Source organism: Gopherus evgoodei, chromosome 8 (assembly GCF_007399415.2).
Source record: "Gopherus evgoodei ecotype Sinaloan lineage chromosome 8, rGopEvg1_v1.p, whole genome shotgun sequence".
NCBI lineage: Eukaryota > Metazoa > Chordata > Testudines > Testudinidae > Gopherus > Gopherus evgoodei.
The window spans coordinates 107,435,569-107,449,584 of record NC_044329.1 but is presented as its reverse complement, the minus strand read 5'-3'; the positions used below and the strand labels follow the sequence as shown (position 1 = coordinate 107,449,584).

Here is a 14,016-nt window from a genome sequence, read left to right as displayed (position 1 = left end):
ACTGCTCAACTGGCCTTCCCTCACCTGACAATGCGGCTCCTTCTACCTCCACTGGATAGTAGCATCTGCAGAGGTATGGGGCTTGACACAGGAGATCACTAGGGGAAATTTATTACCTGCGTTACTCAGGAGGTCAGACTGGCTTTAAAAATCTAGAAATTAGTTTTACCATGAAAGAGATTATTACAGCACCAGAGATGGATAAAGAAATAAGACAATATAGAAGGTAAATTAAGTTTAATTTTCAGTACACAAGTTAACAAGAGTGTCAAAGAGAGGGGTAAGCAAATAGTTTCCTGAGTTTTCAGTCTCCAAAATCAGACCAGAAATACATAGTAAATGATGGAATGTATTAAATTTATAATTTAATATATTTTAAAAAACAAGGCTAAGCACAATTCACAATCTTTACCACTGACACAATATATAAAATAGTTTAAATAAAATATAACGTTTTCTTATTAGTCACCAATACAGCATGTTGTATAAAAATATTTATATATAAAAATACACACACACACTTCTCAAAAGGCAAATGTGAAACTCTCTGACAGACTGGGTGATGAAATCTGCTATAGTTTAGATTTCTCCATTTCCACTGGTTTCCTGGATTGGTTTCCTGTGTTTATTCTCTAGCTGTTTGGGATGATTAATCCTGAAATTTGAAGGCATATTTTTCACCTGCCACGACACATTAGTGTAAATTTTCAAAAATGACTAGCACTTTTGGGTTCCCAGCCTGAGACAACTTAAAGGGGCCAACTTTCGCAGTGTGGGTGCCGAGCGCTTTCTGAAAACTAAGTGTGGTTAAGGTACTTCAAGTTGAATACTTGAAATTGCTAGTGACTTTTGAAAATTTGGGCTAATGCACTTCCATGATAGCTCTTGAACTACCTTGGTTCAGTCTGCATAATGTAACAATGCAGTAACAAAACCATTCTGATCTAAACCTCAACCATGTGGTTTGACTGCTGCAAGTGCCTGACCATGCCCCCTCCTCCCTCACACACTGTATCTTCCCACTGGCTGGAAAAGCTCAAATTTCTCACCAAAATAATAATACTTGATTGGAACCTGTGCATTCACCCTGCTACATCAAGAAATGCAATCAGGATAACACAGGAAAAAGTAATTAGGGACATGCTCCTCATGAGGTAAAGATTCCCTACATCATTATCCTTAGTGTAACATACGTATAAAGTTTCTCTGCAAAGACTACTGTATCAGATTCAGATTTAAGAATAGTATCAGAGGGGTAGCCGTGTTAGTCTGGATCTGTAAAAGCAGCAAAGAATCCTGTGGCACCTTATAGACTAACAGACGTTTTGGAGCATGAGCTACATGCAGCTGACGAAGTGGGTATTCACCCATGAAAGCTCATGCTCCAAAACATCTGTTAGTCTATAAGGTGCCACAGGATTCTTTGCTGCTTTTACAGATTTAAGAATGTCACTGGCAAGAAAAGGTGGAATTTAATGTATTAAAACAGAGGTAAGTCTGAGTACATTCTAGTTATGAGAATATAAAGAGGTGTCTGGTATAGAAATAAAACAATGTTCGGGGTCCACATGCTTGCCTAAACCTCCCCCTCAAAAGATGAAAATCTACTTCCCGGCATTTGGTTCATTTCCAAGGCCCTGAGCCAGTTACATGCTTGAGCATCCTCAGCATCTTGCAGGATGTGCTTATCTCCAACTGAAGCCAATGGGAGTGGAGAGTGCTCATCAAATTGCAGGGTCCAGCCTTAAGAATCCTCTGCACTTCCTGAGTCAGTAGGTGTGAAGGACAAGGGGCACTCACGGCCTTTTGGTGGGTTGAAAGAAGTGTACGGAGTAGGTCATTAGCAGCAGCTCCAGCTGATGAAAGCAGCAGCACCAAGAGGCTCCAAAGGAGCAGCACCATGGTTTCCTACACAAGGGTGGTTGAGTTGGGGTTAGAAAGCCTTTGTGCTCTGACATGCAAAGCAAGAGAAGAACTTTTCCAAATGTCCTCAAGTCTACATTTTAAAGTGGGCTCTTTTAAGAGAAACAAGGAAAGCTTAGTGGTTTATCATCTCTGGTAACAAAGCAGCAACCCTGCTTTCTTTAGTTTAAAAAGAATTTCGATTAAATTGTCCTAATCAACCAAATCCGTCAAGCACAAACATTCCTACAAAATATATCCATTTAAAGGTATAAGTCCCTTTATAAATGAGCTTCCTACTAAGTCATTAAACCTTGATGTCTATTAGACTTTAAAAATACATGAAGTAAAGCTGACCAATCCCATTAGAACCTATAGCAGGGTCAGCATGTCAAAGGGCTGCATGAGTGACTGGTTGGAAGTCACCATTTTTGGTGGCTTGGGTCATTGCTCTGCGTTTGGCTAAGCGGGATTTGGATGGGGGAGAAAGCTTCATGGAACACATGGCCTGAGCAATGTTCTCTTGCTCTTCATCCAGCTCATTCTCGTGCTGTGACAGCTGACGGTTAAGGGCAATGGCCTCTGCCGCAAAAAGTGTCAGGTCTTTCGTGCTGCTGTTCCTTCTGCAGGAAAAGGAAAATCAGGTTATACAACGTGTGCACAGAAACCACAGGACCCAACTTTGCACCTGCCAAGTCTTCTTAAGGAAATATTTGTTTAGCAAGCAAGACACTTTCCAGTTTTGTTTTCATACTTGTACTTGTTAGTATGACTAGTGATTCACGTTATAATGTGGATCTGGTCCCACGGTTTTGGCACAAGTCTGGGACTCCAGAAACCTGGGTTCAAGTCCCTTTTCCTCTCACTGACTTTGTGATACCTTTGACGAGTCACAGTCTCTCTGTACCTCGTATCTCTTCTGTAAAATGTGGATAAGAGTTTCCCCTCTGACAGGGGTATTGTGCAGAGAAATACATTAGAAGATTGTGAAGCGTACTGATACTAAAATAATGGGGGCCACAGAAGACGGACAGACTTAGAAAGCACTTCAGAAATAAATTAATCCTGCTGCTATTATGACCCCAGCCTCTCTATAACTAGACACTGTACATAAACCTCAGTGAGGTAAGTACAATGTTCTTGTTACAGAGGGGAATGAGCCCCAAGAAGTTAAGTGGCTCACCCAAAGACACACAGTGATCCAGTGGCAGAGCTAGGAATAGGACCTGGTGTTCAGACTTGCAAAACCCTTCTGTCACAGGGCCCATCGCTCAGCATTTTTCACCAAAACTCTGTCTCTGAGGCCTGATCTTACTCCCTCTTGAATTAATGGCACAATTCCCACTGACTTCAGTGGGAGAAGGATCAGACCGTGTGTGTGCAGCAATCATTCACCATCACTGAAATACAGCTTCCTTAGACAAGGTGCGCCTACACATCTTTCCTTCTGTGCCCCACACCTACCATCTCATAGACTCATAGGTCAGAAGGGACCAATCTGATCATCTAGTCTGACCTCCTGCACAAGGCAGGCCACAGAACCCCACCCATCCAATTTTATAACAACCCCTATCCCAGGACCGAGTTATTGAAATCCTCAAAATTGGTTTGAAGACCTCAAGCTGCAGAGAAACCACCTTCAAATCCCTCCAAGCATCTCAACACAGAGGAATGCCCTTTATTGCCTCTCCCACAACTAATCAAGATTAGATTAAAAAAATCCCAAGCATTACCAAACAAAAAAATTATAGCAACCATATGTGCAAAATAAGTGTGCTTTCCCTAAAGCAGTGCTCCCAAGTTGTTACCCTAACGCTCTCCCACATAACCCAGGTGGTGAGATGACTTTAGTCAAGTAAGCGTCATCTCAGCTAAATGTCTCTTGCTCTCATGCCTTTTTATTCCATGTGGAACACAGGGCCTTCACCACTGCCTTCTATCTTTGGTGGCCTCTTGCTGCACTCTGGGCTTCTTCCCATGGTGTTTGGACAGCTTTCAGTTCTGCTTCTACTGTGCAGGCCCACGTTAGCTTTGTTCTACTTTGTTGCCTCTTGCCCTGAGAGTTCCAGTCCAATGCCTGTCTTGTTATGTTATTCTCAACTAAAGCAACAGATTCTTAACAAGGACGGTTACCTTTGAAGAACTTGTGGCGTGGGTAATCCCCTTTCAGGAGCCTGCTATAAAATTTTAATTACAAAGTTAGGTAAATTTCCTTACTGTACTTGCATTTGTGCTGCCCAAGATTTTCCAACTGAAATCTAGTCTCTGCCCACCCCTCATTGTTACAACGAAAAAACACTTCGTATTTAATGACAGATTTTCTGTTTTCCAAAGACATTAATAGGACTCAACACATTTCTCAACTCCCCTGTCTTTAAAAGAGATCCCATAGGGAATTCAATAATTGCGCAACTTTAAGACAGTTTAATAACTGAGAAGCTCTAAATATAGTATAACAACAAGAGCAGAACAAGCTATATTTGTATCTAGTACAAATATGATGTACATGCTCTCCTGAACTGGAAACTAACATACAAGATCATGCAAAATATTAGGGGTCCTCAAAGCCCTCATCTAGAATTTACCAGGATTCTTAATCACTGTATTAGAGATCGTATGTCCCCAAAATAACTTCTCCAGTCCAGTGCTTGGCAGCTACAGGGAAAGCTATTTAAATGCACAGGCCAGTAATGCTGGGGAGCAAAAAGAGTGCCTTACATTAGCACCTAGATAGATTCCTATTAATATCACATATCCATGGTGCATATAGCAGCTGGAGGAATAAAACCATTGGATTTTATTTACTTGATTAAACAAGGCACACACCAATACAGATATGGGCAGTGGCCATGCCTGAAGAAGATGGCTTGTTGTCTGACTCAGGAGAAGCCAATCTGCAATGTTTTAAAATGATACTTACCCCTTGCAGCCATACATGCCGAAGAACCTGACCAGCACCAAGTCTTGCCTTGGCATCACGAACTAGCAACTTTGAGATGAGATCTTTGGCATCATTGGATATATGAGACCAGTCCTTGTCCGGAAACTCATACTTGCCTTCCTGGATACTCTCAAAGAGCTTATTCTGCCAAAAGAATATTCATTTACACTAAATATTAACTGCAAGTAAGAGAAAAGGTTTTGTTCCTGCCCTTTACAATGTTCCAAACCCAAAAAACTCTATACCCTTCAAAACAGCAGGTCCCAACTTCTCACTCTTAGCTGGAGGGCTTTGGTAGTTTATGTTAAACCCAGCTAGTGACAACGTAACCAGAGGCCCAAACTCCAAGATACAAGTCTCCTAGCCCATGATAGGAAGAGGGGTTGCCAACTCTCAGACTGCAAATTTAAGAGGGGCACTCAATATATTAGCATCCATAACTCACAATTCTACCTCACTCTCCCTACTTACGAATTAAAATTTATTCTCTCAGAGGATTACTAGTTGGGTTATAGGAAAAACCCAGAGTGGCTTGCTTTGCAGCCCAATCTCATGTGCCAGCCAGCCCTGTAAAGTTCACATGGTTATACAAATCTCTCCCAAACCTCTCAGATTATGCAGTCACCTGACAGACTCTGCAGACTTCTCCCCTGTCCCAGCCACAGTCTGTGCCACAGTTCCCCACAAAAGGGGGATAGCCACTGAGCATGATATACAAAATCACACCCAGACTCCACAGATCACAGCGCTTGTCGTAGAACGTGGCCTCCTCTGTGAAGACTTCGACCACCTCTGGTGCCATGTATTCCGCAGAACCACACTAGCAAACAGAATTCAAATTCATTTTCAATGGGAGTGGTGATGAATGATCAATGCAACCAATACAACATGCAAAAAGGGGACCATGAAACTGGATAAGATTGTCATCTTTGATGAACTACTTAAGAGTAATGCCAGGTGATTGTAAGAAGTGGTCTAAGATGGGACTGGGAGTCAAGGTGTACTGAATTTTAATCATAGCTCCGACAGGGGCAACGTAGCTTTAAGTCAAGTCAGAACTATTTGGCTTTTGCATCCCTCAAGAATGAAATGGGGCTGCGGAGAGGCTTAATGTTTAGAAAGTTCTCTGACCATGCAAAATGCTACGCGAGATATCCAGCTCTAGCTTTCCTAGGTGTGCAGGGGTAAGAGGAGCACAGAGCACTTGAAAATTCTTGAAAAAAAGCTTGTTTAGTGTTTATGGTTTTTCAAAATGTAATGCATATCTAACTAATTGCCTTTGTGACAAAAAAATCTAACAATACAAGTGGACTGTGTTCTATAAAAAATTTAAAAAATTAACTCCTGCTCCACTGTTAGATTATCCTTTCATTGGACTGTCAAAAATAAATTGTCTGAGTTTATGTAAGCAATTTGTGTTACAACCAGACAGACAGCGGAAAAACAGTAATGTAGCTTGAAATTCAGTCTTCTGCACATAATTTAATTGCTCAGTCCCCCGAGGCTCAACTACCCATTCCAAATATTGGGAAACATACTGAATAATATTGTATAAATACGTATTGAAAATGAGTTTTAAAGCCAATCTACAGTCAGACCTACCAGAGAAACAAATACACAAAATTTTAAAAGTTCTGAGATTGATCTCTGTCAAGCTAGAGTGTTTAATACACACAACAAATATTTTAGAATATACAATGCAAGAAAAGCTGGTTGGCTTAAGAGGATCACTAGCTTTTAGTCAGATGTTTTGGAGAATCCTCAAAATTATGATTTAAGTTGTCTTCCTGGCTGTGAATCACAAAGTCTCATTGACTGCACACAAGCACCAACTAATGCACACAGTATGTTACTGCTATCATTGGCTAACTACACCGCTGGCTTTTGGATGGCACAGCAAGATTCGTGATGGCATCTGAGAAGGATAAATCATGTGAAAAAGCTGCTTGCAGAAACATGAGCAATCAAACAGAATCAAAAACTGAAACAATTCCTTCACAGTCAGCAGCAGATGGACCACCAGGGCACTTTTTCCATCCTTTTATTTTTGTATTGCATCCCCTCAGGACTGAGGAAACAAACCTTTTATGGACCGAAAACCATCTAAGCTGTTTTTGCAGCTGCCCAAGAAATATCCTTTGCATATGCTAACTGTATTTCATCTGTTAAACAATGAAAGACACAGAATGTTCATAGCAGGTTCATCCAGGCTGGGTAAGGAATGGTGTCCCTAGGCTCTGTTTGTCAGAGGGTGGAGATGGATGGCAGGAGAGAGATCACTTGATCATTACCTGTTAGGTTCACTCCCTCTGGGGCACCTGGCACTGGCCACTGTCAGTAGACAAGCTCCTGAGCTGGATGGACCTTTCGTCTGACCCAGTATAGCCGTTCTTATGTAATGGGTGTGACTATTGTCCTTCCCCTCCTCAAATGGAAAATCCGAGGTAGTGTATAAGAAATGGACAGTCCTAGCTACTAGACCTGTGCTCAATGGGTGCATCTTCTACTGTGATGTGTTTCTTTATTCCTTTCCTATTTACAGAAGGATTATTTTTAAAAGAGAAGTAACAGAGCTAAGTTATGGTGATTTGATTTCCTCCCCAAACAGAGCTTCTCTCCAGTTGGAAGTTCATTGTAACTGGAATTGCAATGGGCACATTTTAGTGTTTTGAACACTGATTTTTGTTCTATTTACTATTTATTATTTGTATGGGGACAGTGCCCAGAGACTTCAGTCAAAATCAGGCATCCGTCATGCAAACTGCCGTACAAATACAAACATGGCTCCTCACCCCCAAACGTTTACAATTTAATTTCAGACAAGAGACAACTTGCAAATATAACAAATATCTCGTTTGCAAAAGGCTAGTAGCTGTGCGCATAACTGGATGGGTCTCAATCATTTACATGGAGTTCCCTCCCCTACCCCTTAAATAGAAAAAGCCTGCAATTCACAGTCTCTGCGGCCTTAGACAAGGAATTGGTTTAGTATGATCTCTCCATATTTAGAGTAGTTCCAGTAAGCCCTTTATAACCTTTCCTTTAGTGGTCTCAGTGGTTGCTTTACAGTATAAATAATGGAGCAGAAAATAGTGGTTTACATACTGGAGTAGTTAATTCAGGAGTAGTTATTGGAGTACATGCACTGTTGAGTTTCACTCCACTACCAAGGTCAAAGTCACATATTTTCACTGGTGACACCTGAAAATGGGAAGAAGGGGGAAGAAAAGGAAAAAAGTTAAGAGGTTATGGAACCCAGAAACAAAATAATTACACAGGTGTCAGTCCCCATGGCATGAAAATTTTAACTTTAAAAAGGTATTAAGAAAATAAAAGAGCACCTTTTCTGGAGATTCACACAATATGTTTTCAGGCTTCAGATCCCTATGTGCAATGCCTAAAACATATGAGAAGACACTGATAAAATGTGCGTTAGATTCCCTCAATTTCTTCATCTTACTCTACCTTTCTTCACTGCAAGGCGGCCTCACAGGGCTATTCTGAGTCTAGGTCCGATATAAAAAGCTACCTAGCCTAAGGTTCTTTAATGACAATAAATAGATGATAAGCAGCATATGTTTGGATAGCACTGTACATGTCCCGCTGTGAAACACTTTGGAATTACTCAGTGCACACCAAAATAATGCCCTAAGTGGCTTATTAAAACCAATGTGCTCTAAGAAATATTTACACATACGTGCATGCATGATAGTTTAGCAGCCAATCAGAGCGGCTGATGGAATGACCAACTGGGGGGCAAGAAGGGCCCTGTATAAGACTCGCAGCAGAGCAGTTGTTGAGTAGAGCTCGAGAAGTGAAGCCTGGGTGACTGGTTGGCTGAAAGGGCAGCAGTAGTACCGTGGACAGCTCACTGCAGACAGGACTGAAGCCAAGGGAAGGCTGCTGAAGCCCAGGGTGCCTGGCTGGCACGAGATGCAGCAGGATCAGTGGAAGGTAAGTGAGGGTGGGCTGAAGCCCAGGGGGACTGAGCACAGAACCTGGCCAGGCCAACGAGGTACCCAGATGGGCCCCGCTGGTCTGAGTGAAGACTGAGCCCAGGGAGGCCTGCTGAAACACCACCAGCTGCAGATACCGACTGGGTGGCTGAAGAAGGCAGTGCCTCTGGGAAGAAGGCTAATAGCTACGGCCCAATACCAGGGCCGAAATAAGAACTTGGGACTGTATACCCCAGAAGGGGGGACAGCGTATGCAGCTCGGCCGGAGGCCTAAGTTACTGAAGACCTGCCAAGAGAAACATCAGCTGGGAGAGTGCTTGTGAGAGGCAGGCACTGCCCTGATGTAAGACCAAAAAAGAAAACCAGGCTCATACCTAATTGAGAGAAAAGGGGCCATCCACGAGAGGTGGGTGCCTACCCCCTGCCCCCGTGAAAAGAACTGTGTTTGCAGGTCAGAGAAAAGGGGGCGTCCACGAGAGGTAGGTGCTGACCCCGTTATACCAAAACCCAGATGATTGGAGACATCCAGAAACCCAGAAAAGGGAATAATTTGGAAGTTTGTTTACTTGATTGTTAACTGATTTCTTGAGGGCACCACAAAACAACTGAGTCTTAAGAAGGCACCTGAAACACCCATCCATGCAAAAAACATATGAAGGTGGTTTTACAGCACTGAAGCACTTCTTCATGCACCTGATCAGCCAGTTACCAAAAATTAAATCCAACACTAAACTTAAGAAGGGTGGTTATAGCAAATGAACCACCAGAAGTAAATCACTGAACTGCATGACTAACTTGTTTGCAGTTTAATGACCGTCTCAGCAACATAATTTTTCAAAAGTTGCTAAGCTTTGACACATATGCTATTTACTATTTTGGAGTATGAGAAAGTAAGGGTGCTTTATAAATAACCACGTAGGAGAAGAGTCAAAGCCTATTAGTTTAGGACATTAAGCCATTTCCTGCAGTTTACCAACAAAAATAGTTACATTTCTAACCAAAAGGATTCTTCAAAGTGTTAATACTGGTGCAACCCGCCTTTGTGTGTGGAACAGTGTTGTGATCAAGATTGTCTTAAGATAACATGTCTGGGATTTCTAGCTAGTCTCCCAATATTTGTCCCTCTATTTGTCTCCAGCTCCTACAATGTATTTCCCTGCTGTGTGTTAAGGTTTTGCGGGTTGCAGATTCTCATTTGCATTTTTGGGTGTATTATGTAACAAATTCACTTTGTAATTACTCCACAGTGCCTTGGAAGGAAAGCAGCCGCCTTTTAAATATTTATATAATGGTTTGTTAGCTAGCCATGGGGTTTCTTCCCAAGTGTGCCATGTGAGTGTTCGGGGAAACTATCATTCCCTTAAGTTTTAGAATATCACTAACTGGAAGATTAGCTGTCTTGTTGATAAGGAACATTTGAGTTAAGAAGTCACTAGCAGCATTAGCACCATGACAAAATGATGTGTGATAACACTGCTTTAATTTCCTGTTTACTTTAATATTGTGTGAGCCACTTACTAATTATTTTAATGCCACACAGTAGAACCATAAAGTAAATGGGAAATCAAAGGAGATATTACTGCAGGTGATTCTGCAACAATGTTCATGCTGTACTGTTCTTCACCAAATGACAAAATCCAAATCAGAACAAAAAGTTGAGTCACTGTTTATGAAGCCATTTTGCAAAAGCTTCCCTTGTCTCCCCTTTCCAAAGGAAAGCTAATGATTGACAGTAATTACCAGAGCAAGAAATGAGCTGAGTGGGGAACTGAGCCATCCTGGATTTTACTTGTGACATTTCCCAGCACTAAGTGCCTCAATATTAAATGCAAACCATTTTTTTTTAAAATAAATTCATCTACTTTTGCTAGACACGCTCACCTCTCCACGTCTGGGCAAATGTGAGGAAAGCTCAACATGCTGACATCTGCGGTATGTCTTGAACAGTCACTACCATGGACAAGACCATAATCCATATATAGGTTAACATATGCTTTTACTATAACCTTAACAATTTCTGCACTTTCCCTAGATACTCTGCCTGAACTTCCTGTGGCTCAATTTACCCATCACTCTAAGCCATAACTCTCAAACCACGCGACACAAGGGGCAGATCCTCAGCTGCTGTAAACTGTCATCACTCCATTAGAATCTCTCCCACAGCATTTACACTTGTAGATCATTGCCTCACCTTAGTCATCATATAGCCAAGCTATTAAGATTAGCAAAACATCTTTCTCCATAAATCAGTTCCATCAGCTGGTTAGCTAGCTTAAGATCTTCTCTGTATTCCACCCCCCAATTTGACCTCTGTATTAAAGTGCATAGAGTTATACAATATTCTATATACCTTAAGTCTGCCATTTTATTTGTTCTTCAATTGCTTAACATTACATTAGTCGCTGAAAGCCCATGCTGCTGTCCAGGTACAATTTCTAAAGTCACGTGTATAAACAGCTAAAAATGGCTAAAAACTTATTAACTGGACATCAGACCACAAATTCCACTGATGATTGAACATCATGAAATTCTGAACAAAAACTTTCAACCATGCTTGTAGCTTCTTCAAACCCTTCACGCAGACTCAGACATTTTAGGCTTCAGATAACAATCTTGGAATATTATATAGATTCTTTACCTTTTATGGGCTTAATCCAGCAAGGTGCTGAGCACAAGGGCCCCACTCCAACAAAAGACTTAAGCACATGAATACCTCTGGGACTTAAAGATAAGCACATGCTTAAGTGGTTTGCTGAACTGGGACCAGAGTGCTCAATATCTTGACGGACAGAATCCTAAACCTATAGAACATTTGCAATCCTGATTTGTTGGGTGGAACAAGGGCAAGGAGTAAATACCTTTATACTGTCCATTGCAGACAGAGATTTAATGTCTGGTTACATGCAATCTAATTCAGACACTCTGACAGTGCAGTGAGGAGAGCAGGTGTCAATAAACAAAGTAACTTAATTCAGATAAGACCACCAAACAGCCAAATGGTAACTGTTTTAATTGTGCCCATGGAGTTCTGTGTCAATATATTAAAGCTGTGCAAAACACATACAACATATTTAGATTTAGAGCTTGAGAATCCACCCCAAATTGTAAAAAGGACAGGGAACAAATTCTGCAGTGAGATTATTTTCCACAAAAAGACGTGCACATATTTTTGCTCTTGCACAAAGTTCTACTGAAATCAGTTCATCTTCAGCCAGGCATGAGGATTCGCTTGCCTGCAGCTACTAGCATGGTTGCAGCCTTTAGGCTGGAGAAAAGATCTTAAAGTAAAAATAAGCTACTGTAACTGAACAGAGCTATTCTCAATAAATATTGTGAAAAGAATCCAGGTGAGACTGTAAAAAGTAAAAATAGTTCTGTTCCAATAGCCATCACATGCTGGTTTAAGCACCAAACAAAAACAGACCTAACTTTCAATATTAACTCTCCCTGCCTGGTGATCTAAATCTTCCAACAGGAGATATCCACTTAAACACAACTCTTACTAGAAAATATTTGGGAAGATAAAAGGAAATTTGACATGACTGGAAGGTTAGCAAAGTTAATGCTTAGTTCTGAATATTTATGGATTAAACTTTGTAATTTGTCTGGCATGTAGAACCTCAATTAGGAGCACATAGAAGGGTTTTGGTTTTTTTACCTTTAGTATGCAGAAAATCCAGAGCAGACGCAATGTCTCTTACCACCCTGCTGGCTTCCCGTTCATTAAAGTGCTTTCGCTTTTGTATGTGGGCTAGGATCGAACCTGTGAAAGTGACAGGCCAACAGAAGAAGAGAAGACTATTTGAAGCAGAGCTACTGAATGCAAATACTGCCAGTATCAAACACCAAAGGCCCTGCATATATTGGGATTGGAGTTGTGTTAGCTTCAACCTCTTTGTAACTAGCACAGGTCTGATCCCAGTGTGAGCAATGCTAAAATTTAGAAGACTATTCATAATTAGAATAGGATTTCACGCTTGCTCAATTAACATGTTACATGGGTTTTGTTTCATTCGGTATTAGTTTATATTTTTATGGAAAACATGTCAATGTAACTAGGAATAGAAACTTTAGAATCCTTCATGTCTTTGATTATTCTTCGGATTAGCTTGCTGGTAACTTGCACATTTGGACAAAAACACAGAACGACAGAAAAAGGATACAAGAAGGCATACCTGATACACAGTCAGGGCTGGCTCCAGCGTTTTTGCCACCCCAAGCGGCAAAAAAAAAAAAATAAAATAAAAAAGTGCCGCAATCGGCGGCAGCTCTACAGCCGCCACTTCATTCTTTGGCAGCAATTCGGCAGCAGGTCCTTCCCTCCGAGAGGGACTGAGGGACCTGCTGCCAAATTGCCACCAAAGAGTCAGACATGCAGCCCCTTTCCTTTGGCTGCCCCAAGCACCTGCTTGCTGCGCTGGTGCCTGCAGCCAGACCTGTACACAGTTTTGCAAGAGTGAAAATCTAGCATGTTATAATGAACTGAAAGTGCACAAAAGACCCTGATTTGGTAGAAAGTGGGTATTACTGCAGATATGCAAATATTCTGTGTGTGTAAAACAGCACTGGCCTGGTAGGGAATTTCAAAAATGGAGCTAACCACGGCCTAGCACCTGGGTTGCTGCTGAATGTTTGCTACAGCACAGTGGGACTATATCTGCTGTGGCACAGAAGGACCTGGATGTCATCTAATTTTGTGTAATCGTCGCTTGACTGACAAATAAATTGCTGTAGAATCTAAAGACACTTTTGTCCCTCAGTGCCAAAAATAAAACCCCAACTTCTTCTTTTAGATGTGCATTTAAAACTTCCACTAAAGTCAAGGTGAGATGCTGATATATTAGGGCAGAATGTCCCGCTCTGTGCTAGGTCTTGTTCAGGATTCCATTCAGACACAACACTAGTGAACTTTCAGACAATATTAGTGTCCCTTTAATACAGGATAAAGACTTTTCTGCAAATAGGTGCAGATTTTCCTCCAACATAAAATCTTTCAAGGCTCACAGTTAATGTTGCCCACTACACTCCTACCACTCTAAATGGCTTTAAACTCCTTTTCTTTTTTCCCCCACACACTCAGCACGATTGTTATATTTACCAGAAAGGTCAGGTAGTGAGGACCAAGGACGAATTGCTGCCTGTTGATATGAAATCCTTGAGGCAGTGGATGTTTATACACTGAGCTACTTCAGTCCTATTATTATTTTAAATTGGTAG

The 14,016-nt window shown here is 41.4% G+C and overlaps 1 protein-coding gene across 2 annotated transcripts in view; it reads right to left on the bottom strand.

Moving 5' to 3' along the window:
* Positions 1-1,366: 1,366 nt before the first annotated feature.
* Positions 1,367-14,016, bottom strand: part of MKNK1 (MAPK interacting serine/threonine kinase 1) — a 33,408-nt gene continuing 20,758 nt past the window's right edge. The window contains exons 8-14 of one of the 2 annotated variants that reach the window (XM_030571844.1): positions 12,458-12,562; positions 8,185-8,240; positions 7,949-8,044; positions 5,469-5,663; positions 4,823-4,987; positions 4,036-4,079; positions 1,367-2,525 (exon numbers count right to left, since the gene is read on the bottom strand). In XM_030571844.1, coding sequence (XP_030427704.1) covers positions 2,294-2,525; positions 4,036-4,079; positions 4,823-4,987; positions 5,469-5,663; positions 7,949-8,044; positions 8,185-8,240; positions 12,458-12,562 — 893 coding nt within the window. In that variant the 3' untranslated portion in view covers positions 1,367-2,293. The remainder of the gene's footprint in view (positions 2,526-4,035; positions 4,080-4,822; positions 4,988-5,468; positions 5,664-7,948; positions 8,045-8,184; positions 8,241-12,457; positions 12,563-14,016) is intronic. The other variant, XM_030571846.1, reaches the window with a different exon arrangement.